The sequence below is a fragment of the Danio rerio genome, chromosome 4 (genome assembly GCF_049306965.1).
Source record: "Danio rerio strain Tuebingen ecotype United States chromosome 4, GRCz12tu, whole genome shotgun sequence".
Lineage (NCBI taxonomy): Eukaryota > Metazoa > Chordata > Actinopteri > Cypriniformes > Danionidae > Danio > Danio rerio.
In genome coordinates this window covers 25,871,059-25,898,517 of record NC_133179.1, presented here as the reverse complement: position 1 = coordinate 25,898,517, position 27,459 = coordinate 25,871,059, and the positions used below count along the sequence as shown (strand labels likewise).

The window sequence follows — 27,459 nt, the reverse complement described above, 5'->3', positions numbered from 1 at the left end:
TATTCATATATTTTTTAAATGTGTGGAAAAACCAGCCTGATTTCACGAGAAAACGTAACTATTTTATGTTTTGCCAGTTTGGTGGCTAATTTGTACGAGTTTAGTCGTACAAAAATGTACGATTTTAAAAAGGAGGCATGGCACCCAACCCTGCCCCTAAACCTAACCATCGCTGGGGGATAAGCAAATCATACTACACTGTAAAAAAATCAAATGAATGTTTCTAGACATCTCAACTTACTTCAAAACTGACTAAAATATTAGATTAAACTTTGTAGAACTTAAAAAATTAGTTGAAACCTGATTAGCTTAATATGCCGTTTTTTTACTACGTATATTTTACAAATAAGATTGTACACATTTATATGAATTAGTCAAAATAGTATATATTATCTTATTATTAATTATATATTGTGAAAATTATATTCTAATACATTTAATAATACCATAAAAGAGTCTCCAAACATAACGGAAACACTTTAAATCACTATGAAAAAATGTATTGATATTCTTCTGACATATTAATATATAGAATTGTAAAAAACCCTGAAAAATCAGTTACTTTGCTGATCTGTATCTGTATCCTCTTTACCTTAAAATAAAAAATATATATATAAATCAGTCTATTGTCAACATTTAATTTATTAGTATCAAAACAGTCGTATTATATTAACTAAAATATACAGTATATATCTGTAGATGACTACAAAACATATTACTGAAAAAATCACCTTCTTAAAATATGATTTATGGGTGTTTGTGATGATTTTAAAGAGTTTGTGTGAATACATTAGGGTCACAACCTGTCAGTATTACTATAATCAGTTTGTGTGTATGTGTGTGTTTCAGTGTGTGTTTGTTTCATTAGCCCAAGCTCCTGTGTCAAACAGATGTGAAACGATGTAATCGTCATGCTGCCCATCGATCAGTTTAGCTGCATTGTTTTTGGCGAACCAACAATCCACCGTCTGCTTTCCAGAGTAGATTCTCCTGCTCTTCTTCATGACGGCGACGCTTCGATCTTTCACCTTTAGGAAGTGGAAACTGGGTAGTGTGAAGTTTTTACCAAGTGTTTCCTGTGTGCCGTTTGCTCCAGTTGTGCTGAAATTTCCAGGAATCTGCGTTAAACCGATGTCTTCATACAGGAACTGGCCTGTAAGTACAGAAATGTTTCTTTTTTTAGTTGGATGTTTTTGCCGTTCTAGCTGTTTTAAAAACCAAACCCCATGTACACCTGACATTAAAGAGATAGTTCCCCTTAAAATGGAAATGTACTAACCATTTACTTGCATTCGAGAGATTCCATACCCTTATGAGTTTCTATTTTCTGTTGTATGCAAAAGACGATATTTTGAAGAATATTGGAAAAAGGTTCACATCCATAATGAGGAAAAACAAAAGTGGTTACAGTTTTCAATATTCTTAAAAATATATTTTATGTTCAACAGAAAAAAAACTAACTCTATGTAATGTAAAAACGTAATGTAATGTGTGTTTATATAGCACATTTATTGTGTTTGACCATACACCCAAAGTGCTTCACAATCATGAGGGAGTCTCTCCACACCACCACCAGTGCACAGCATCCACTCAAATGATGCGAGGGCAGCCACAGGACGATGGCGTCAGTGTGCTCACTACCAGCTATTGGTGGAGTGGAGACACTGAGATACAGCCAATTTGGTGGATAGGAATGATTGAGAGGCCATGATGGGTAAGGGCCAATGGAGGAAGTTTGGTCAGGACACCAAGGTTACACCCCTACTCTTTACAAGAATTGCCATGAGTCAGGACCTCGGTTTAACGTCTCATCCAAAAGATGTAAGACAGATCTTACAGATTCAACAAAATTAAAATAATAATAATAATAGTGGAGCCGATATATCATGCATTGCTAGTTTTTGTTAATATGATCAAATGTGAAGAAAGCTAAATACAGGCGTAAACAGGGTCGAAATCTTAAAACTTAAATTACATTGTGTTTAAAAGATCAGTGAACGAGTTGTGAGGCATCAACAGGGTCTAAAATTAGGAAAAGACTTGATAATTAAATCAACAACTTCAGTTAAACTAAATGTCCTGTCGGCACATTAACTGAGCATAGAACTTTACTTCTACTGAGCATGTGTGGTTCATGCATAGATGAGCATATGTGTACATGAGCGCTGTGTGATCCAGTGCTCTTGAGCTTTGCTCAGCACAACAAGCTGCCCTTGCATGGTGCAAGCCATTGAAATGAATGAGTTTCCTAGCGCAATGCTTTCTGCATCCAGTCTGAAAGCTCTTTCATACCGCACAGTGACTATGTCTATAGGGAGAGAGAAACTAAAGCTAGGAACACTGATGGGCAGTCCGGCGCAGATTAGCCTTTATTTTCAACTCAGAATTTTTAGCCAAATATCAAAAATTCAGTGCGCCATCTAAGAATTGTTTTAGCCTACCCTTTGAATACTTCCAGCGATAAAGTAATGTGCATTTAATCAGATTGCTTTGATAGTATAAACACTCATCTGGTTTAATGCATTCAAACAAACATACACAAAAGACCACCAATAGTTATTGGTTTCAACCAAAAGATGCATCCCTAATTGAAATTTTCATCCCTAATTGAAATGTGCAAAGCACATGAGTCCCTGTCCACTTCTATTTTTCAAAAAAATTTTAAACTATCTTTTAGCTAATTTATCTGATCAAGCAAGCCTAGAACACAGGTTACCCATATAAAATTATGCATTAGAGCAACATTTTCATAGTTCTTAGAACTATTGGCTGACATTTTTGTCATGTTTGCACCACATAGTTTCAGGAATGATTTGTGGGTTACAAAATCATACCAGAATAGGGTGACCTATCACAATAAGGACTTTTAGTCATAATTACTATACTAAAAATATATATATAAGTATATGTAATATATGTATACAAAGTAAACACAAATATATTGTGTAAACACAATCTTTAATCATTTCACAGCACCAGAGGTAAGTGTACGCTGATTGGGCAAATGCATGCCATATCAAACACCAGCACACAAGCATGAATGCAACCAGGAAAATAACGCAAGGAAATATATTTTTCTTGGTGGTTTGATCCTATAACTGAGTTTTTATAACTACCAGTGCAAAGAACCCTCATTTTAGTGCATTAGATTGAGGTAAAACAGTGCATTTGTGCTTACCAAGCAAACCGTGTGTGTCCTTGCTCAGTCCTTTGCTCTTGGCAATGTAAAAACCCAGATGATCTCGCTGAAAGGCTGCTGGATTTTTGTAATGGTGGAATAAGATGACAAACTGGATGCTCCCTTGGATGGTTACTGTCAGGTTTGTGTTAGCAATTAAAACCACAGCCAGGTTTGCGGTTTCAATTGAAATGCTGGAGCTGGTGGGGAGAATCATCCGGTCTCGTCCGTCCAAGATCACTTTTTGTGTTGTCACCTCAATGTATGAGCGTTTTGGTTTATCTGCTACAATAGTGATGGTGCTGAAATACGTCCTCTGTTGTTTATGACTGCCGGCTGGAGCTGGAGCACCAATCAGAGCACCATTCACAGTCACACCTAACATGGAGACCGAAAAAACATGCATAATGCATATGAATATACACATATTCAAGTCCCCAAGAAATCAAAACTAACTGTATGATTTTGTTAGCTCACATTGCCAGTTTTGTGGTGAACAATTCATTTGTGCATGTCATTAAAAAAAAGTTTGGCCCTGTAATCTTTAATTTAAACCTGAAACTTCCTGTTTTGTTTTGTTTTGTTTTTTCAGTTAAGCTGTCAAATTACGTATTTCTTAGAAACTGGATTTGGCTAACATATTTAATCACTTCGCTCCAACTGTCAGTTTTGGCAACAAACAGAAAGGGTCAGCAGGAGGAGTCTGTTAGGTTGTAATAACTCTCCCTCAGTCCTTTTCCTGATCTTTCTGAATGATCCTTTACTACATCTGTTCAGCTTACAGTAGAAAAACAAGCCAAGCCCTTTGATTTGTCATTTTAATATTTAATATTTAATTTCTCTGCATCACAATACAAAGAAAAAAAAAACAGTCACAGCTTCTGGTTCATGGGGACTTAATCTATTAATATTAAGGTTACAAAATTAAGACTTTATATATAAAGTAATATATAACTGGATAACTGGAAATAACTGGATCTCATATTTTTATTTTCCGAAGTCAAACTATGATCTCGTTAGGTTTTAAACATCAATTTTAAACATGCATAAAGCATAAAAAAATAGAAAAAGAAAAAATCTACAGATATTCATTCATTTTCTTTTCGGGTTAGTCCCTTTATTAATCTGGGGTCGCCACAGCGAAATGAACCACAAACTTATCCAGCATATGTTTTACGCTGTGAATGCCCTTCCAGCTGTAACCCATCTCTGGGCAAATCTACAGATATTATTACAGGTTTTGTATGTATATATAAACAATACAATTCAACATTTTTTATTTACATATTTATACAAATGTTATACAATAGTTTTAACAAAGCTAAATGTATGCATAAATAAAAAGTTCACATGGTCCATTTAAAAACTAAATTAAATGTAACTTTACCGTTTACATGTACTATAAAAATATTTATTAATGAAAATGCTGTGCATAAAATCTATACGTATAAAGAAAATCTAAATTTCTCCCAATATTTATAAAATAATTAAATAGTAAATACTAATATATATATATATATATATATATATATATATATATATATATATATATATATATATATATATATATATATATATATAATATAATAATAAATAATAATAATATTAATATAAAATAGAATATTATATTACATAATTTAAAAAATATATACAAACCAACTTAAACAATTAACCTGAAATATTAATACAAATTTAGTATATGAATATTCGAAATTCTGAAATTCACACTATTTTTAAAGTAATATTTATCATCTTTACAAAAAACATCATGTGCATACATTCTAGGCGTCATGATGGCTCAGTGGTTAGCACTGTCACCTCACAGGACGAGTTGGCATTTCTGTGTGGAGTTTGCAAGTTCTCGTCGTGTTCATGTGGGTTTCCTTCAGGTGCTCGGGTTTCCCCCACGGTGAAACTATAGGTGAGTTGTGTGTGTGTGTGTGTGTGTGTGTATGGGTGTTTCCCAATACTGGGTTGTGGCTGAAAGGGCATCTGCTGCATAAAACATATGCCAGAATAGTTGACTATTCATTCCGCTGTGGCGATCACTAAAAATACAGACTAAGCCGAAGGGAGGATATAAAAATTCTAAAATAAAATCTATAATATAATCTTAATGTACACTACAAACAATAGTTGAAAATATTAACAAGTACCAAAATATATTACACCTATAAAATCTAATTAAACCTAAAATATTAAACCTACAGAACAGGAATACAAAACTTCTACAATGATGGTGCTTATTGTTCACCTGAGTGTTTGTGGTCTGTCACCAGTCGCAGGATTTGTCCTGGTTCTCCATTAATGTTGAAGCACACAGTCAGTTTACTCTGAGGAATCTCCACCACAAAATGAGGGTCTCCATCAGCTAAAAAAAAAATTAGACGACAATATAGAAAACAGAAAACATAATCAAATCCATTTTCATTCTGGAGATGTGGTAAAACGCTTGACTTGAAATTTTATTGCATAGAAATAAATCAAGCCTGGTGTGTGCAACTCGACTTCTCAGATTTAACAATTTTTATGCGTGCTTCTTTTTATGCAACATTTTATGAGATCCCAAATCATGCCAGCAGAACAGTGGCTTTTCAAAGCGTTCAGATTCAGCTCAACAGAGGGCGGTTTTACTCATCTGATAAACGCATCTAGGAGATTTCATCATCTGAAACTTGAAAAAGACTCTTTGTGAGCCCTGCTGACTGAGTTTAACCCTTGACGACCAAACATTTTGTATACTGACTGCATTAGCATGTTCAGAAAAACCTTAAAATTCCATACAACCTCTAACTAAACTTGACCCTTAATGACAATGGTTGCTAGGGTGTTACTATGTAAGTGCTTGGGATTCTAAATTGCTGTTTGATTTGGTTACTTATTGTTTATACTTTTTATTTTGCTATAGTTTTGTTATTTTTTTAGTTTAAAGCAGTGGTCACCAAACTTGTTCCTGGAGGGCCGGTGTCCTGCAGATTTTAGCTCCAACCCTAATCAAACACACCTGAACAAGCCAATCGAGGGCTTACTAGGTATACTTGAAACATCCAGGCAGGTGTGTTGAGGCAAGTTGGAGCTAAATCCTGCAGGGACACCGGCCCTCCAGGACCAGGATTGGTAACCCCTGGTTTAAAGGGACATATGTAACTTTTTCCACTAGAGAGTGGATATTCAGAATAAAGGTGTAGTTTGAGGATTGCGTGACTAAGTGAGGAATCATGGGAGATGTGTTCTTCATCCTAACATGCACCTTGATTTCAAATCGACATCAAAAACTTCTAAAATTCAAATCAATTTGATGTTAGAACCTTGATGTCTACTTGACATCCACAGAGATGTTTTTTTGACCAGACCACCAAAATAATAACACAAAAAGTTTTATAATATAAGAAAAGTTGCATTCATCTGAAATCTTTAATTCCAAATTCACACTCGATTTTGTAACCCTACGATGCATGTAAAGTACCTTGATGTAAAAAACAATATCAATAATATGACATCTTATATTGGCAGCAAAACATGTATAAAAAAAACCACGACTAAAGGTCTGTTTTAACGTTTTGGACGCCCAAGTTAGATGTCAATTTGATGTCTGAATTTGATTTTTGACGTGTTTTTGAAGCCAACGTTGGATGTCAATTTGATGTCTGATTTAAATTTTTGGCGTGTTTTTCATTTCAATGTTAAATGTCAATTTGATGTCTTTAAACGATTTTTGGTGTGTTTTTTGATAACAATTTGATGTCTGAATTCGATTTTTGACGTGATTTTGGACTGCAATGTTAGATGTTATCTTGATGTCTGAATTAAATTTTTCGCATGTTTTTGAAGCCAATGTTAGATGTCAATTTGATGTCTGAATTCGATTTTTGATGTGATTTTGGACTGCAATGTTAGATGTTATCTTGATGTCTGAATTTAATTTTTCGCATGTTTTTGAAGCCAATGTTAGATGTCAATTTGATGTCTGAATTCGATTTTTGAAGCCAATGTTAGATGTCAATTTGATGTCTGTATATTTTTTTTGACGTACTTTTGACATCGTTGTTAGATGTCAACTTGATGTCTGTAATTCATTTTTGATGTTTTTAACACCAGTGTTAGATGTCAATTTGATTTCTGTAATTCATTTTTGATGTTTTTTTGACAATATTGTTTGATGTCAATTTGATGTCTGTAATATATATATTTTTTTTTGAAGCCAATGTTAGATGTCAATTTGATGTCTGAATTTGACTTTTGACATGTTTTTGAAGCCAATGATAGATGTCAATTTGATGTCTGTAATCGATTTTTGGATGTGTTTTTTGATGCCAATGTTAGACGTCAATTTGATGTCCAAATTCAATTTTTGGCACCAATGTTAGATGTGATTTTATGCAATTTTGACAACGAGGTAGTGAACTGACACCAAATCGATTTAAATTGTTGACATCCATCCATCCATCCATCCATCCATCCATCCATCCATCCATCCATCCATCCATCCATCCATCCAGTGCTTGTGTTGTTTGAATTGATACTTCTGCATTAAAAGTCATTCCGATAAAAGTTAAAATGTTTTACTTTACATTTTGCCTTTTTAAAGTTTTTTACTTTTAAGTTTAGCTGTTTGTCCAGTTCTCACCGTTTTTCCCATCTAACTCACAGACAATGTAAATTAGAGCCCTTACACGACTCTCAGTAGTAATTAACTGAGCTCTGATGAGCCCTTTTACCTAAGCAGAACAAAATTACAAGCCACCCTGTCGACGTGAACAGACACTCTCACATATTCAGACACATTCACTCTGAGAAATACAAAGCAGATGCAGGAAAAATCTGAAATACCGGATGTTTTGGATAAGGTGACAGACTTTTGTGCCAGTTTTCTGATGCCACCTGGAGAGGGAAAAAAACTGTAAAAAGTCATGGATTGTTTTAGCCACCCTAATATTTTAAAGAATCTAAATCTAAAACAAATGTTACTTTTCCTAGCCAGTTAAAACAAACACACCTGTTGCTTTGGTGGCTGCAGAGATTGGCTTTGGTGGCTGCTTTCTTTGCAGGCTCTGAGGCGGCAGACTGTTGTCATCTTCTGAAAGCTGATTGGCTGTCTCTGCCGAGGGAGGAGCCTCAGTGCTTTTAGGCGGAGCTTTTGCTAAACTCCCGTCAGCCAGAACTTCTGGCTTCTCAACTATCATCTGCGTCAGTGGTGTAAGAAAATTATATGTTAACGACAAATTCGTAGCGTGTTGCGTGTAATTTTCCCTCTCTCCACTTGTCTGGCTGCGCAGTCGTCCTTTAAGCCCATCTTTAACGCTCAGAAATCCCCACAGTCGCTCCACATAACCATCCGATTTCGAACCCGCTTCAGCTTCTGCTAGCCTCCGTTCAGTTTCTTGTTCTCGTTCTTGTATCGACACATCTTTCTCCATTATGATGCTTCGATCGCTGTTGCTAGCCGTCACCTGAACATGTAGCGAGTCTGAGCGATTGGTCAGTTTTCCAGCCACGATGAGCTCGGAGCCGTTGAAGTAGTTTGTGAAGAGATTTTGGGTGATGTATTCCACAGCATCCTCAGAGTACTCCACACGAATGTCGGATAACAGTGGAGTACCAATTTCATCGTAAAAGCTGTAGATTGAAAAACAGGAGAGCAGAAATAATATCACAATGCTGAAGTGTTGCATTAGAGTGTGGGTTAATGATTCATGCATTGCCTACATTTGAACTCGTTGAACTCTAAGAATAGGGGCCCAGTTTTTGAGCTTTGTGTAAAGACTTGCAACAGCCTCTCTTGAAACTTCTGACTTTTAACCTTGACTTTAAGGCGAGACACTGTTTGACTATAAGACAAAAGCACAGTTTTTTTTCTACCTAAATTTTGAGAATTTTGATTTGGTGCTTTTTGGATCTCTAAAAAGTGATTTGTGTTATGTAAAGAGAAAATAAATCATAAATATACACTTTAGAAGTATCTTTCGCATCAATATTCTGAAGGTTGTGAATGTGTAATACATAATTTCCCTGATTATTTTCAACATTTTATCCTACAAGGAATGTTAAATTGCAGTTTTGCCTGTTCCCAGTGTTAACTGAATTATAGAGAAATTTAAAGAGATAATCGAAAAAAAAAGAAAATTTCCAATCTAGTGCGTCAAAAAACCAACATCTGTTAACAGTTTCCTTTATTTTGTGCTTTTATTTATCTCCATTTAATTTGTTCAAAGCCTATTTGAGTTTCCTCTGTTGAACAGAACAAGATATTTTGAAGAATGCCAGTTGCTGGTACCTATTGATCTCTGAGGTAGAAAAAAATACTACGGAAGTCAAGGGGTTGCATCTACAAGCAATTTTCAGAATATCTTTTGTGTTCAACAGAAAGAACTAACTCATATAGGTTTTGAACAGGTGGAGGTTGAGTATTTTTGGGTGAACTATCCCTTTAAATGCCCGAGCTGTTGATTGAAATTAGGGACACAGAAAATAGAGAATTAGAAACATGTTTCTTTATATGAATAAATCAATAGGCTCAATTAGTAACCTGTAAGTAATATAACTGTAATTTGTAATTATTGTGACACATACTGTATGTTTGTATGTATACAGTGTATACGCAGCTTGGATGTGCTTTGAATCATTTTTTCACCGCCGAGTTTATCCACAAGAGCCATTTTTGTTTCATAGTCATAAAAAAAGCAACAACAGCACTACTGAAGAAGGAAATAACTACAAATGCGATGAGTTGCTGAGAATGTATCCAGAATGAGAATGAATATTATCAATCGTAACTTATGTGTGGCACAGACATAGCAAGTTATTTCATAATAGGCTGTAACTAAAGCAGGTTGCACACCTTATGCACCCTGTTGTTACATTTTTTTTTTTACATGTTGTTACATGTTTTCTATATGTTGCAACATTGTGCATATCCTCATAGAAAGCAATGTTAATTCTAAAAGATGTGACATGGTGCTGCATGTGCAATGTGCAATCCGTTTAAGGCCAAGGCTTACAAATATACTGGTAAAATGTAATATTTATATTAAAATATATCATGTACTTGTGACCAGTGATGGGACAAAAGGCACTATTAATAAACAGCATTTTTAACGGCAATACCTTTTTCAGAGTGACCAAATGAATTACAGTTTCTCCGTTACTGCGCCATTGCTGTTACTAACGATAAAATGCCCTTTACTATAATTAAGAACACTGACATGGTTTTAATGAGAAAAGTGCTTATCTCAGCCATAAAAAATGTCTCTCTCAGCAATAAAGCTCTTTCTCTTTCTCTAAGGTGTGTGTGCATGTGTTTGGGTCTGAGATGGGACACATAACCAACCAGTGATGATGATTGGTGTGTCTGTGAACGTGGTGTAACTGAGAATGTGATGATTGGCTTAGATTGAGTACATTTCTATCATTTGGCATTCAGAGGCGGAGTAGAGCGAGTGTTCACACACAAGCACGCACAGTCAGGGCCATACATCAAGACCAAGAGTCAGAACGATGGCAAATCCCAAGTTCTATGGTAGTGTTTGCAAACTGGAAATATAAACACTACTTCTCCATCGTCGAGGTGTTTGCTACAGTATATGGAATGCTAAAACTTTGAAGCTCAATATCTCAAGATCATTCAGAATGCAGATAGAACCTTATAATTCCAAGGTGACAAGCAAATATGGTAATATTTCTACAAAATAATTGCTTAAACTAAAAATTTATTCTACAAATTTTAATTACTTTGTAGTGTTAAGTACTAAAGATGCACCAAAACCAAAATTCTTGACCAAACCAAAAGATTGCATTGTTGATTTGTAATAATAAATAATAAAATTGAAAAATGTATAATATAATTTTGTAAGACTTTGTAAACTGAACTAAATTACCTGGATTATACAGATTTTAAAAGACACAAGCCAATAAAATAATAGCATTTTATTGACAGTAAACAAGTCAACATTTTAACAGCGTTGTCATAACAGGAAAGTTGTGTCAACCCGTTATTTGAGTGGACTTTGTTTATTTGTATAAGTTTATGGGTTCATATTGGAATACTGACAAAGCAAAATATTAGGATATTTTGAAGTCCAGTGCACACGCTCCCTCCACTGCTCTTGGGTTTTGGTGAGTGCAGTAACAAACATTTTCATGAAATTAATGGGTTTTAAAGCACAGTGCTTTCCGTGTCGGGTGTGAAAGCAGGATAACTTTTTTTTCACCTCATATTTTCTTCCATTTTTTTCCTAATGAAAACTTAAATCTTTTTTTTTTTTTTTTTTTTTTTTTTTTAAGTATTTCATCCCTAGTTAGGACTAGAAATATGGTATGTAGTGTTTAATTATTTTTCATGTATTTCTTAATCCAGTCATTAAAAATAAATAAATAAAATGATCTAATGTCAGTTAGTGAATGATGACAAAACATCTTTACTTTTGCCAGAACTAATGATTTGTCATTTTTGTTCTTACCCTTTGAGCATGAGGCTGGCATCTGCATCCTCCGGGATTCTTCTCATGGTCCCGCAGTTGTCCAGGGACATCCTCTCTAGCAGCCTGTAGTCCACATCATCACCCATCCCAATAGTGAAGAGGCAGAACTTCTCCTGAACCGCAGTTTTGGTGTTGCTAATGATGGTAGGACTCTGAAGCACACCGACTGTGGGCCTGCCGTCGGTCAGGAAGATGATGAGCGACACGCTGTGGTGATGAGACTCGTCTTTGCTGGACAGGTAATCGCTGAGCAGAGCCGAGCCTGTCTGTATGCCTCCATTGATGTCAGTGCCTAAATAATAAGTTAAGCAAATGTAAATTCTGACATTGAAATGCTTCTTGTATTGTTAAGTCAGTGGGATAGTTCACTAAAAATGAAAAATTCTGTCATCATTTAATCACCCTTTGCTTGTTAAAATCAGTTTGAGTTTCTTCTGTTAAACGCAAAAGAAGGTATTTTGAAGAATTTTGGAAAGTAGCACCCATCGGCTTTCATAGTATTTATTTTTCCTACTTAGAACGTCAGTGATCGCTGGTTTCCATTATTCTTTAAAATATATTTTGTTGTGTTTAACGGAAAACAGAACTCATAAAGATTAAGAACCACTTAAAAATTAGGTATTTTTTACCCAAACTGTCCCTTTAATGTCGCTTTTAGAGATTAGAGCCAGGTGAAAGCATTTGAGATTTTCTATGTACTATATGTAGATCCATGCAAGTATACTGTATTTGTTTAAGTTTGACACCATATTTTTGCAGGACAGGATTGTCCCCATTCCTCAAATTCGGACCATATGTGACCATAGTAAGTACTTTAATGTTTTTTTTTTTTTTTTTTGCTTATTTCTACGCAACCACACATTACCAGTGCCACCAGCACCAACCTGGTTTCACCAAGTCAGACATGTTCCTATATTGACATCCATGTTGATCCTGGAATAACATTCCAGTCAGAATTAAGGAATAAGTGGTTGTTATCCAACTATTATTCCTCTTTGATTTTAGGAATAACTTCCAGTTATGGTTGGGTTTAGGGGTAGGGAATAGAGATGGATTACATTTTCAAACAAAAGTGGTTCAGGATTGCATCATACTTGGCAAAATCAGACCTAGAGTTGAGGCCTGTTCACACCGGGATGCTTTTTGCTTGCGTTTTCCATCGACGTTTAACGCCTCGTGACCAAATAAAGGGCGCCAATGTGATCGTGCACACCAACGCTCAAAATGCCAGGCGTAAAAGCTTCTTTTTTAAAGTAATGCCTCATGCTTGTTTTTTAGTTTTGAACTTCTCCACCAATCAGATTGGCACATTTGTGCACAGAGCTGCTGAGGTTACAGTTAACAGCACTTGAAGGCGCTCAAGCGCAAAACTGTCAATGCGAGTTGCTGCTTATTGCGGTGGTGAACATTAATCACTTCTTCATCTCTAAAGCTGGAGCTGCAACTTGAACCATCCATGCTGGTTCGAATCGCCAGTAACTTAAGCAACAAGCGTGTCAAGTTTCTCTCTTCTTCTATGTTACAACCGGGTAGCAGAAGCTTAAAGTTGTGTAGCGCTATCCTGTACACAGGGGTCTTTATGTTTTTCATTAAGCAAGAAGTGATTTTGAATACTCTTCTGCTCGACACCAGTGAAAATTGTTTGGGTTTAAATGTGGAAAAACATCTCAATGCTGACGATAAATGCAAATGAAAAGCATCCCAGTGTGTACAAGCCTTCAAGCTTTAAAAAAAACATTATCTTGAATTTGTTTTGCATACAACTAATCCACTATTTCAAACTTTTCGAATAAATCCTCCTACAGAATTATTTCCAGGCTATATTTAATGAGTTAAACCGTCTTAATGGTTTGAATAATTAAAAGTATTATAATATATTGTTGTGATTAATGTCTATAGATGATTTATGCAACATTTTGTGCAAATCCGTCAGTCAGGATAGCAACGTCATTGATAGTTGGGTAAAAATAGTAAGTTAATCCCACACTTAAAGTGGTAATAGTCAAATGATTGGCATTCCGTTTCTAATGAACCAACACCATGTCAAGATTTTGACGTCTGTTTAATTGGCATATTTCATATTTCTTTTCAACACTATTTGCCTTATGGGCTGTGTTTGGATCCACGATGATAGTTAACAATGTTATTTTAACCATTTTAGTCAACAAAAATAACACAGATTTAAGTTTGAAGCGACTTATGATGGTGAGTAGATGACTAAATGTTTAAGCGAACTATCCCTTTAAATGATCTCAATGACATTAGTGTTGTGAATATGTAAGCGGGTGTGTTCAGCAGTGTGTAAGAGTTTCTACCTCCAGTCACTGAGATCATGTAGATGAACTTCTTGGCGTCTCGTATGCTGATGGGTGTGACGGGCACCAGTTTGCCCGGCTGCCACACGCGGATGCGATTGGAAAAAGTGACGAAGTTGAAGTTATCGTTGGGCCGCAGCTCATTTATGATGGTGAAGAGAGCTTGTTTGGTCTGTGTGAGAGATTAATAGGAAAACTATTGAACTCTGTCATTCTGCAAAGAGATGGGTGTGTGTTTTTGTGTGTCCAGCTATGAGATCACAAGAACCAGCTGGAAAAAGCATGTCACAATATCAAACTCTGAAAAGTATATCAAGTGCTTCAGTCTTCAGTGTCGTTCATGTGTGTCTATGAAGAACTGAATGCTTTTTGTCTGTGTTTTGATCACAGGTTTTTACCTGTTTCATCTTGGTTCCAAGCATGGAGGCGCTGGTATCAATCACAAATACTACATTCTTAGGTACGACGGGCAGGTCTCTGGGGGCGAAATAATGTACAAAATGTCCATCTTGCACCTGAAAGAAAGCAGATACTCAGTATGTGTGTGTTGTAGTGTGTAGTAAAGGAAGCATTGAGTTCAGTGTTTAATGTCTTCAGTGACTGCACATTCTAAATAGATTTTTTTTTTTTTCACTGACATTTTCCAAAGATCATAAAATATTTTTTAAACTTAATATATTTACTATTTGTAATAAATATAATATATTTCTATGAAAATGTTTGTACAGGTAAACAATACAAAAATATATATAGTATACAGTGTATGGACAGGGCCGGATAAACATGAGGGCTAGGCTAGGCCCCGTGAGAGGAGGGGGCCCTTGACTGGCTGATGAATTAATTTGCATTATGACGTGGGAAATGCCTCTTTGCTTTATGCTTTCCATGTCGATAATGTGAAGTATTTATTTCAGCTCATTGCTGTTGAAAAATAGTGACGCCGCTAAACTTTGGCTCGGAGTGGCTGTAGCTCGATCAGAGTTTTAGTCTCAGGGTATACAGATGTACTGTTGTACCAGGATAGTTCCTTGTTTCAGCTCCACCGCAAGAACAGTCCAGCCAAAGGTAGGCCAACCAAGCGCATCATACAACAAAAAATAACATTCAAACATTATCTTATTAACGTGCAGTAAGAGAGCTCAGGATAGGCGAAATCATGCTGCATGGACACTTAACGGCTCTCTCTTGGCCACTGCTACGCACCAGCGCAGTCCTGAACTCTTATAATTGAGATAGTGTGCGACCAAATCAAATAGCCAACACAGACAGTTATCAAAATGTCCACCACTGCAGAATATCTACCTCAAGTAAATACATGGTTTAAGTCTAACTGAACCAGTTAGTAAGTAAGCATTCAAATAGGGGTGGTCCATACGATATCATATTTTAAACTTTAGTTGATGTGTAATGTAGCTGTGTAAACATAAACAACATCTAAGATGCTTGAAGTTCAATGCAAAGGGAGACATTGGCTTTTACAAAGTTAGCTTAGCAAAGCCTAGAGCGAACAATGTTTGGGGACTACAAAAAAATGCATCTTGGTTAATGATGTCATAAACCCTTCAGGTTACACGCATACACCCTGCGAAGTGAAGGGGCGTGGCCAGAGGCGCTGTAATGTTATAACAGAGACACTTTCTGGTGATGTAGAGCTAATCTGTGAATCACTGCATATTATGTTAGCTGACCAATCAGAGCCTCTTGAAGGTGGGCCTTTCAGAGGAACTAGGAAATATGACAGTAATTTTCATGTTAGGTGAGTAGCTGTATATAATCAAAGTAAGATGTATGAAAAGATATTGTGATTTTCTACAAAGGAAGCATAAACACACATTGCTTTGCACCTCATAAACACAGCCAAGCCTTAAAAAATTCACTCTCACCGTATTAATCATGAGCAAATAAATATTGACACTGCCTTTAATCAGACAGTATATGTGAGAAAAAAAAATGCTAACCTTCTGTAATTGATTGACTCAGGACCAAATGCGAAATTAAAAGCATGGATTTTAAAAATATTTTAGGGATTTCTGCTCAGATAAAGTTTAAAGTAAACTTTTTAAAGATAAACCTATTTAAAGTATTTATTGTAAAGCACTCATTTAGGAAGTATTGCAAATGTGTGTTATTTGTTTTTTTTTCTGATTTTGGCAGCCTTTTTAACGTTTTTAAAGTTATAATTAATTTTGTATGCTTGTACGCCTACTTTAGTAAAATAGAAAACATTTAAAATAATCAAATATAAATCAAGTGAAAAGTTAATTATATAAAAATATAAATTATCAAATTATTAATAATAATAATAGCGAAAGAAAAAAATAAGCTTTGTGAGGCGATAAATATAAATGGGGCCCAAGGGTTCAATATGTTCTTAATCCGGCACTGTGTATGGATGTATGTGTACCTGTATATCCCCAATGCCAGTTTCTCTCTCAACATCATAGTGCACCACAAATTCTCCGAGCATGCCATTTGTGGCGATCTTGGCTTGCTGAGCGATGTTGGGAGTGAAGCTGATCTTGCAGAAGGTTTCGTTTTGTTTGACTATTGTAGAAACTGGTGGACCTGCTGTAAACAAGAACATTTCACATTTAACAACTTTTATTAACCTACTAAAATATTATATTACCACATGTTTACGTTAGGTTAATACATTTTTATAAAGTATTAATTCATTGATTTGTATGTGGTTAATAATGATTTTGTTTTGGAGCTTTTATGGCAGGACACAGCAAAATGTCAAAATATTGTATATTACCAGACAAAATTACATAAAACATATACAACTGCATAATAGAACATTAAAGAATGCTGATATAATTGAAATCATAACATTTGGTGTATGCAAGAGGTGCTAAAGTTGAGATTTTAGACCTTTAAAGGTATGTGTTGAAATTGACACCTACAATGTGCTACAAAAGAAACGCTTAAAAATGTATTTTGTGAGACAAAAAAAAAAACATTATGAAAACCAAACAGCCCAAAATCTAAAAAATTGACATGTAAAATTGATTTCATCTGCTATGTCTTGCCTTAAAACTAAAAAATGTTGAAAGAATCTAACTGCCACCTTTTTTCAGTTTTTGAGGTGACATTTTGCAATATTGTCATATGTTTAAACCCACACCAGTTACGGCACGTCTAAACACACACTCAAGCGTCAAATTAGACACAGCTGCTGTTACCATCTGCTTTCCCGTTGCCATTGGAAGATGTTTTTTTGCCATTTTGTAGGGGTAAGACTTCAAGGTAAGAGATGCGGGAATGCTCCACAATAGTCACGCCCACGCTTAGTCTGCTGACCAGTTGCATTGGCCGAATGCTGGTCATATGCTCATAACGACCCAATCGCCTCTGCAGCAGCTCTTCGTAGGTCAGGAGGAAAACAGCACGGTTGCGTCCAGGAATAGTGACCTCCATTCGAAACACTTCCAACTCACCCTCACTAACAGAGAGAGAATAAAATACTATTCAAGAAATTTGAATCACTTGCCAAAGGAGTCTGTTATGAGGTCTGCCAAATCGTGTTACAATAAAGTTGATATTTAGGAAAATATATTTTTCTCAGTATGTTTTCTATTTATCAGTCTCTGACTAAGAAGCTAATTAAACACACATTTATGAATTTGAAAAAAACTTCATATTGAACAAATAACTCATTGAAATTGCATTCTCATGACTGCCACAAGGGGCACTATAGCAGGTATTAGCATAACAGCGTTGCCAGACGTATGATAATTATCGTATTTGTAAGATTATTTCAAACTCTGTACGATCAGTAATGAAAAAACACTAATATACGATAATTTCAGAATTTCATGGCATTTAAAATTAATTTCATTGTAATTGTATGGTTTCTATACTTACTGATCTCTCTTTTGTCTACTGTCTGTGAGGTGAACATGGAGTTACGCACGTTTTCTATGTCATCTTACGTTACATTTCCCAATCAACATGGAAAATGGTTCTTTCTCACGAGTTAACATTCCTGTCGCACGCACACTTAAGCCATGCTTAAGTCAGTAGTTTTTAGGTTAAGTTCTGTTGTTTAAGCAATAAAGTTATAAAAATTAGTGTTGAAAAGGAAGGTGAGGAGGACAGGGGAGTTTGCCCTTTATGGTCTTCTTTTACCCATTCAAATGTGTCATGTGAACATGTTTTTCCAAAGTTAATCTCATCAAAACAAAGACACGAAATCGGCTCATTACAGATACTCTAAAAAAAAACTCGAGAGGGTGCACTGCTTCCAAGTCAACCAGCTCTATGTTGTGGTCCATGATGGCATCCAATTTGTGTTGCAAAATTAATCACTCATCATCTGGCACCACGCAGGAATCCGATGACAGCAACTCAGAGAGGGAGTTTGAACCTTACCACTATGTACGCATAGTATTGTGGTAATTTGCTTGTTGTGTCAAAACGCTATTTGTCTAGATCAGGGGTCACCAATCTCAGTCCTGGAGGGCGGGTGTCCCTGCAGGGTTTAGCTCCAACTTGCCTCAACACACCTGCCTGGGTGTTTTAATTGTAAAACCTTGATTAGCTTGTTCAGGTGTGTTTGATTAGGGTTGGAGCTAAAATCTGCAGGACACCGGCCCTCCAGGAACAAGTTTGGTGACCCCTGATCTAGATAGCTGTATACTCTCTGTTTGAGTCGTGTACAATAATTTTCCTCCAAATTCGATAATTTTGACGTTCTTGTATGATACTTTAACATTTCCAATCTGGCAACACTGTAGCATAAGCCGACTTCTTCTGTGGTCAGATTTCTCTTTCAGAGTCATGGCAGAGCAACATTTTGAAGAGAACATTACTGAGCAGGTTAGTTAAATTACTATACGTGAATCAATGCAATGACAAACATTTAATGATAAATCTATATAATCACCTCTGTTCTGGTGTGTCCTTTTTCTTTCCATTGTTTTCTCCACCTTCCTTCTTCACCTTTTTCTCTTTCGCCTTCACCTGGCTTGGAAAGACTCGTCCTCCCACAATCCTTTGCCACCGCAATGCAACAACAGCACAAGGTAAGTTTTTGGTGGTTTGTTGTTGCAACAGATACAACACTTGTTGTGTGAGTGAGGTATAAATACACAGAAAAAAATGACACATGCTAGTTTGTTTAAACTACTTATTTAAATTGAGCTGAAACAAAACAGTTCTTAAATTTTGGGGGGACAACTTAATTTGTTTTATGTAAATCCACTTAAATTTGTAAAAACAAGTAAGTTAACTTGATTCCTCCCAACACAAATCGGTTGAGTGAAACCCAGCATTTTTTACAGTGTATATATTGTTCTAATTTGCTTATTCTATGTGCTCTTTGTCTGCTTTCTACATTATGTTCAGGCGATCTAAAAACATCAGACATCTTCAGCTTTTCTCACATTATCACAGTTTAGTTGCTTAAGATTAGATAATTGTGATAAAGTATGACAATAGCCTGCAGTTGTTGTTGTTTTTTTCTTAATGACCATGTTTCCTGAGAATGATTTCTTTAAGAAGGTATGAAAATGTGCCATTTGTCTTTGGGTTAGTAATAGTAAAACACAATCTCACGGCAATTCTTCCTCAACTTTTTTGATTTACTGGGTAATTCGTGTGAGTTTGTATGATCTCATTTGTACAATGTAGTATGATTTTATCTTACCCCCAAATAACGATTGGGTTTAGAAGTGGGGTTGGGTGCCATGCCTCTTTTTTAAAAAATCTTACATTTTCCTATACCTGAACTCGTACGAATTTGTATGAATTAGCCACAGAACTGACAAAACGTAAAATAGTTAAGTTTCCTTGTGAGATCAGGCTAAATAGCACTAAAAAAGTACTGACAAGCTGTTCCTCACTTGAGTTCATTGAAGTTATAATTAACATTGCAGCAAATCATCATTCTTCCACTTTGTTTGTTACAATATTTACACACAGCCAAAAAAATATGTTTATTTGATTCAGACTAAAAAGCCGTCATGTAAACATGTTGAGCTTGATCAAAAGAAAACTCAATCGAATTTTAAGAAGTGGTTTATACCCATGTGCTGCATTGAAAGTTGTATGCAAGGGCATTTTTACTGAATTTTGAGTTTGTTTAAAAAAAGTTGTTTTTTTTGTCTCCTAAAATATATAAATAATAAATTGTATTTTTAAAACAAAGAAAATAAGCAGCAGAATTTGCTAGTATGTTAATGCTGAAACTTATATTCAATCAATATGGCTATATCAGAAGATTAAATCCAGCTTGAAGCTGGTGATGTAAATATGCACAACAATCTCATTTAGCTTTCATGCAAACAAAACATGTATATTCGTCAATCGAAACGATTTTATTCTATTTGAAACCGAAAGTGCCCATGTAAATGTAACCATTGAAATAATTTGTGATCTTGCAGAACTTAAAGCGTAAAACAAAAACTCAAACATTTTCCATCATAATTTTAAAGTTCTGTTAAAGGTAACCGGAACTGCTTAGAAATATGCATTTTTTTTATTCATAACTAAACATAATTTCAACTGAAACATGAAGCATCAAATGTCTTGAAAGGGTGGTGCATGCCAGACACTAGAGAACATTTGATTGGTCAACTTGAGAAGCAGAAGTGGGTGATGTAAAGAAAAAAAACATTGATCCATTTAGGCGGACTGCAAGCTTTGGATGCATATATCAGGTTTATTTCCTCTAAAAATTTTGCCACTGTTTTGAAACACAGTAACTAATAGTTAGCCTTAAAACTGACATACTGATGATACTAACGTCTGAAAAAAAACGTTTAATTTCACAGAACCTTTAAAGAAATAGTTTACCCTAATAAAAGGATATTATGCCATAATTTACTCAACCACAAGACATCCTATATATGCTTTTTCTTTTAGAAAGATGCTGAAGGGCTGAGTAAATATTTGTGGAATTTTTATGATCCCTCCTGATGCTATAGAGTTTTATTAAGGACCACTTGGACAACCCAGGATGGTTCTTTAAACCTCTAACACACATAGTTTTCATATAGAAAGCTTATAATTTTTCTATTTATCTACTTGTGTTCTCTAATGTGTAACAATGTAAAGTTTTCTTTGATGATTTATAGCCGACTAGAAAGACAGTGAAGTATTCTAATCTATGTATTACTGCCTAGTCATGCCTTGAGGAGATGATGCTAACTTCTCCCCCTCTTGACTTCTTCACCTTTAGTTTCAGGTCAGCTTGGGTTTGGTTTTTTATGTGGTATAAGGAGCGAATTGATGGCAGAGAATATTTACTCTGCCTCATACAGCAAGACATGCAGTTACGCCATCTTTTCTTCATAGAAGTTAGAGCTAATTGTTGCATTCTGCTGTCTATATGTAATCATTGTGTACTAATAAACAACTTTGCCTGCTTTAAGGCTTTGAGATTCTTTCTCTTTATCAATGATAACTACAACATTAATTAAAATTAATAATATCGGATTGAGAAAAATTATTTATGTGCTTTCTGTTCCCTTTATTGTTTCAGAATATCAGCTAGACCTTCCAGTCTTGCCATACAATCAGGGTTATATTAAACAATATGAATGGTGCTCGAGATTTTAAAGCTCCAAAAAATGCATCAATCCATAATGGAAAAAATCCATATGACTCCTTTTAGCTAACAAATGGCTTCTGAAGCAAAGTAATGTAGTTTTGTTAGAAATACATACATTCTTTGCATTGTTGTTTTGGAATTACTGCAAATTTGTTTTATAATTTGATTTATAATAGTGCATTTTTTGTTTATCTGGGATGTTCTAATTGAAAGGGATAGTTACCCCAAAAATGAAAATTTAGTCATTGTTTACTCTCCTTTTACTTGTTACAATAATATAGTAACATATACTGTAATATATAGTAATATATACTGAATAATATAGTTTTATTTATAATAAAACAGTTGCTATGCACAGTGTTGTCTGCCATTTATTGGCAGCTGATGCTATTCTTACATTCTTCGCTTTTGATGAATTCTTTTAAAATGATTTAGCAGTTACTTCAGTCTGTTTTATATAAATCTGAATATAACTTCAAAATGATATCAAAGTTTTTTGAAAAAGGTTGCATAGGTCTGATACTGTAATTTAGAGGTGTCCAAGCTCAGTTCTGGAGGTCCGGTGACCTGGAGAGTTTAGCTCCAACCCAAAATAAACACAACTAAACCAGCTTATAAAGCTATTACTTAGCTTAGCTAACTTTCTGGCAGGTGTGTTGAAGTAAGTTGAATCTAAGCTCAGCAGGACACTGGCCCTCCAAGACCGAGTTTGAACACCCCTGTTGTAGTTGATGTGGTTTAAAAGTATTATCATGGTTTGTGTGCATCACTACAGTAAGATAAACCACCCAGTTTGAAAATAATAAATTTCTTCATCCGAAGCTGAACATTTTGTCATAATTTCCTCACCTTTCATTTTGTTCAAAGCTCATTTGAGTTTCTTTTTATCTGTTAAGCACAAAAGAAAATTTCTTGAATACAGTTGGAAACCAGTCACCATTGACATTCATAGTATTTTCTTTCCTGCTATGGATGCCAATGGCCACCAGTTTACAACATTCTTCAAAACATCTTCTTTTGGGTTCAACAGAAAAAAAGAAAAATTCACCATTGACTTCTACAGCATTATTATGTTATGCATGCCAGTGACCACTGGTCTAAAACATTCTACAAAATATCTTCTTTTGTGTTCAACAGAAAAAAAACAACAACATTGACTTTTATAGTATTTTTTTCAACTATGCATGCTAGAAGCCACTGGTCTCCAACATTCCTTAAAATATCTTCTTTTGTGTTCAACAGAAAAAAGAAGCTCACAAAGCTATAAAAGAGGATGAATGAATGGTAGGTTTTACCTTATGTTTGAACTTTCCCTTTAACAACTTAAAGCATTGATTAGAAATGTTTAAAAAATAATCACATGTAATCAGTTACGTTATATGCTAGAACTCAAATATTTCTGCTATTTCTAATTTGTGTATATATTTCCACACTTACATGGTGAAGTTGGAGATGTATGCTGCAGTGGGGATGTGAAACTGAAAGACCCCCCGAGCAGCTGCCGAGTGTCTGTTCAACATGCTGCAGGACACTGCGGTGAAAGCATAGCTGGAAATGATAGTGGTCTGGATGGACAACTCCTGAATGTGAGGTTTCGTTTCCTGGCAGACGAAAGCAAGTTATGACCAAAATTAAGATGCAGATGATTAGTTGGAATAGCTTTTCTGAAAAATATTTGTGGCTTGCTTTTGATCTAGGAGGATCAACGAATAACTCCTCAGTCAAGACCACACAAAAAATAAGACTTTGAGATTTTTCCAACAAAATATCAGCTAATGTTTATATAGTGATACTGTAGTAAACAGTTCAGGAAACAGCAGGGCATGTTTTGACAAAATCTGAACTTTTATTGAACTGCTTAAAGGAACGGTTCACCCAATAATATCAAATTACTTGCCATTTTAGTTCCAAGCCATTTTTTCTGTTGAAAATGATGGCAATTTTTCAGTTTTAGGTGAGCTGTGCTATGCATTTGTGAATTTAATCAATAAAATTCAAAAACATTCAATCTTATTTATTTTGACCATTAAATATTATGTGCTAATCAAATTGTATGTTTAATATTTCTGCCGACGACTTAACCCCAATAAAATTTTACAAGATCAAAAGTTAAATTTATGCCAATGGTTGTTAAATGACAGAGCTAAATAATCTGAAATATCTCTTTGTTTAACTTGTGCAAACCCTTCATTCAAGGGGAGAAGGGAGGAATATAGTAACACTTTCAACTGGAAAGATGCATACTTCCGAGAGTGATTAAACTAGTACATATTATTTACGTAGTTTGAATAAATAATGCAGAGATATACAGTAAATGTTGAGGATTTGTCTAAGTTGTAACAACACAGTTTAACTTTAAAAACAAAGGTACTCGTCGGTTCCCTAACTTGTATGTGGCATGAAATGTTCTTTAATACATGTAATAACAATTTTGAAATAACATTTTGTAACTTTTACTTTTAAAATTATAATTGACAAGCTTTTTGAAAATTTACCATATTTTTGTCTCCCTAATAAATGTGCAGTAACCATGTTTTTTATTTTATTTTTAGTGAATATTTGTTTAACCTTTTAACTTCCCCACCATGAAAAAACTAAATAACGACTAATGTCGCTAGGTAACACAATGCATTTTTTTCAACATTTCCTATATTTTCTATAATATCAACCTATACAAAATGTCGGTTTATGGTAAAAGTGCAGTGATTAATACACTATTAATAAACTATGAAAAATCTGAAAATATGGAGTGTAAGACCAATTTATTTTTAAAAAATGTATGAATCATATATAGTATGCCATAAAATATTTCAGATTCTCATTTAACACACTTCCTCGATTTTTTTTTACAATAAAACCAAAATCAAGTGTAGCAGTGCAACAGAATTATGTTTGTTTGATTTTTATTTTATTTATTATTATTGTTTTTGTAAACTAACAATGCTACATGAGTAAATCATTATTTAAAACAGCCATTTCTTAAATTACTTTAACAGTCATTATTTAAAACAGTATGGACATATAAAATATAGACAACCATTTGATAAAGCAGGCAGTTAAAGGGATAAGCACAGTTTTACTACAAATATCTACTCTATGTTCTGTATAGAAGGAAAACATGGTTTAATTGTGGTTTTATTTGTTTGTTTTTTAGCTTTATCTGTAGCAAAACTATAGTTATCGTTGGTAATGGTTTACATTTTAGCCAAGACATGTGTTAAGCCTATAGAAGACCATTAAAATGAATTAATGAAAAATGAATTGTTTTACAAAAAAAAAAAAAAAAAAACTGTTAAATTATATTAAAAGTGTTGCCATTTTTTTTTTTAGCAAATGCAATCGTTAAATATGATTTGTAGCAAAGCCATGGCTGGTTGTGGTTTTCGTGGTTTATCTGTATATATATATATATATATATATATATATATATATATATATATATATATATATATATATATATATATATATATATATTTATTTTTTTTTTTTTTTTTTTTTTTTTTAATTTTTTTTTTTTAAACGGTTCTTTTTCGTAAGGGCTTCACAAACTTTTTTAAAGCGTTACAACACTCACCGTCAGAACTTATAAACTTACCTATGTATATTCAATAAATATATCTCGAACAAAATGACAAAAAACACCAGTTTCACAGTCATATAAAGCTTTAAAAGCCGATGTACTGTATAAAAGAGTACAGGTGTCGAGCAACTTTACCTTGGTTAGCATCATTTTCACCTGCCGCGGAATCCTGACAGGAGCCTGAAGACAAACATAAGACCGATGAGATCCCACACATGACTTTTAAAGAAGACATTTTCATATATAAGTCGTAAATAAATCCTACTGCGTTTGAATCCATGTCAGAAATCATATAATCCTCAAAGTCTCCATCCTCTAAAAACTCTGTATCCTCAGACTGACATTGAAAAATCGGGCAAAAATATAAGATGAGGGTTATGAGCAGCATCTTCATATTTGATATCCCGCAGTCACGCACTGACTATTGAAGTGGTCGTGGAGTGTGTTTAGGGCGGTTTTGCGTCCCACCCATCCGAAGACAGTAGTAAAGCGTTGGGGAGGAGAGATCCAGTCTTTTAAGTGTCTAGACACTTGCGACATTCTCTGTCAAACATCACATTTTTGACACAGTTGAGGGCTCTTTTGGGGGATATTTAGCAAATAGAAAAAAAACAGCTTGTAGCACTGCAAAATGAATCCAAATACATAATTTAAGAAATACTCAAATCTCATAATTATTTATTTAATGACTTATTAGTGCCCCCTGTCGCCATTGAGTTACCCCTGCTGGTATGGTTTGAGAAGAATCCAAAATATTATTTGTTTTTCCTTTTATGGATGTTATTGTCTATTGGTTTCCAACATTCTTTTTAAAAATATTTTCTATTGTGTTGAACAGAAAACCAAAAATCAGGGTCGGATGAGGGGTGGGGGGTGATTTCCAATTAAAATTAAATATTATTCATTTTCTTTTCAGCTTAGTCCCTTTATTAATCCAGGGTCGTCACAGCGGAATGAACCGCCGACTTATCCAGCATATATTTCACGCAGCGGATGCCCTTCCAGCTGCAACCCATCTGTGGGAAACATCCATACACAATCATTCAGACTCATATATTACGGACAATTTAGCCTACCCAATTCATCTTTACTGCATGTGTTTGGACTGTGGGGGAAACCAGAGTACCCCGAGAAAACCAACGCGAACGATGGGAGAACATGCAAACTCCTCACAGAAACACCAACTGACCCAGCCGAGGCTCGAACCAGCGACCTTTTTGCTGGTAGGCGACAGCACAACCTACTGCGCCACTGCGTTGCCCCAAAAATAATATTATATAGCCTACTTTTATGTAAAATAACATAGCCGTACTGCTATTATGAATAAAGTTATCTTTGCGTTGCAGTTGAATTATTTGTGAGTGCGTGTAATAGAAAAGCAACAGACTAAACTGTAATGTCCTCTGCTGTGAGTTTAAATGACATTGTTCTTCTGAACAATGTTTGGAATAACCCATTTTATGTCATAATTCAGAAGAAATATATATTTTATAACAATGTGTAAAAACATTTTTAACAATGTGTAAAAAAAATTATGATATCCTTATTAGAGGACCATTAATGTGATCGATTTGATGCAATTCTGGATGAATGAGCACTCTCGTTAAGTAAAAAGTTGATTTGAGAAGAGAGAAAATGTACAAAGAAGTGGAGAAAATTATAGATGTTAATCTAAAACAATCCTTTACCTTGTTTATCTTTTACAATACTTTAAAACAACAACAAAAACAGAGATGAAAATAAATTACAGTAAAGGCAAAAAAGATTGAGGTGTGGCTTGCTCAATCCCCTGACCTCAACCCAAGTAAAAACAAGTGAAGTGACATTAAAAATTCAGTTTTTGCATCAAAATCTATAATTCACAGGAATTGTGGGATGCTGTTTATTCATTATGGTCCGCTAAAAAATACCTGTTTTAGGAATGGCAACGTCATTTTATCTGATTCAAAGCAGATAAGAGGCAATTGTCAAAAAATAATGGTTCTGCAACTAAATATTAGTTTCTAATATCCGTAATTTGAACTAATGTCTTTAGTTTATATGTTTTAAATGGTTAAAGTAATATAGCAGTATTAATATTTTTCTTTTTAAACATAATAATGTAAAGTCACATTATTAAGTTTATAGGGAAAAATGTTAATATGGCTATTTCCTTTTATTTGCCTCTTGTGAAATATACACAGAGCTCCTTAAATCCCCTAATATTTTGATTTAGAATTGAATGTAAAGTTACCACTATATTTGAAAAATGGAAACAACAGCTATTTAAACATTCTTTTCACTTTAGTTTCTTTTAAGACACTGCAATTGTTTTACAAAGCTGTATGAGTCCAAAATATTTTGGAAATTTTATA

General features: G+C 34.6%; 1 protein-coding gene and 1 long non-coding RNA gene across 4 annotated transcripts; one reads left to right on the top strand and one right to left on the bottom strand.

Moving 5' to 3' along the window:
- Positions 1–626: 626 nt before the first annotated feature.
- Positions 627–25,524, bottom strand: itih5 (inter-alpha-trypsin inhibitor heavy chain 5). 3 transcript variants are annotated; one of them, XM_001331165.9, is made up of 14 exons: positions 25,371–25,524; positions 25,241–25,285; positions 22,963–23,126; positions 18,859–18,966; positions 17,156–17,415; positions 16,375–16,538; positions 14,369–14,485; positions 13,971–14,142; positions 11,635–11,947; positions 8,175–8,794; positions 8,009–8,059; positions 5,433–5,549; positions 3,179–3,556; positions 627–1,153 (listed from the first exon to the last, which is right to left on the bottom strand). In XM_001331165.9, exons 1-14 carry the CDS (start codon positions 25,497–25,499, stop codon positions 846–848), a joined length of 2,946 nt encoding a protein of 981 aa, XP_001331201.3. In that variant the 5' UTR covers positions 25,500–25,524; the 3' UTR covers positions 627–845. The 3 variants fall into 3 exon arrangements, with proteins under 3 accessions (XP_001331201.3, XP_068076879.1, XP_009298718.1); XM_068220778.2 differs by having other exon boundaries at positions 16,375–16,535; XM_009300443.4 differs by lacking the exons at positions 17,156–17,415; positions 18,859–18,966; positions 22,963–23,126; positions 25,241–25,285; positions 25,371–25,524 and having other exon boundaries at positions 16,375–16,554.
- LOC137491552 (uncharacterized) lies at positions 18,736–22,809 on the top strand. Its single transcript, XR_011011529.2, has 3 exons — positions 18,736–18,791; positions 18,949–18,997; positions 22,768–22,809. It is a non-coding gene; the product is annotated as an uncharacterized lncRNA (long non-coding RNA).
- Positions 25,525–27,459: the final 1,935 nt, after the last annotated feature.

Bases quoted from the DNA above. Each gene is read 5' to 3' on its own strand.
- itih5 (XM_001331165.9), bottom strand. From the start codon at position 25,499: ATGAAGATGCTGCTCATAACCCTCATCTTATATTTTTGCCCGATTTTT. The intron at 11,948-13,970 runs GTAGAAACTCTT...CTTATTATTTAG, and splicing joins CATGATCTCAGTGACTGGAG to GCACTGACATCAATGGAGGC. The intron at 8,795-11,634 runs GTAAGAACAAAA...TTCAATCTACAG, and splicing joins GCCAGCCTCATGCTCAAAGG to CTTTTACGATGAAATTGGTA.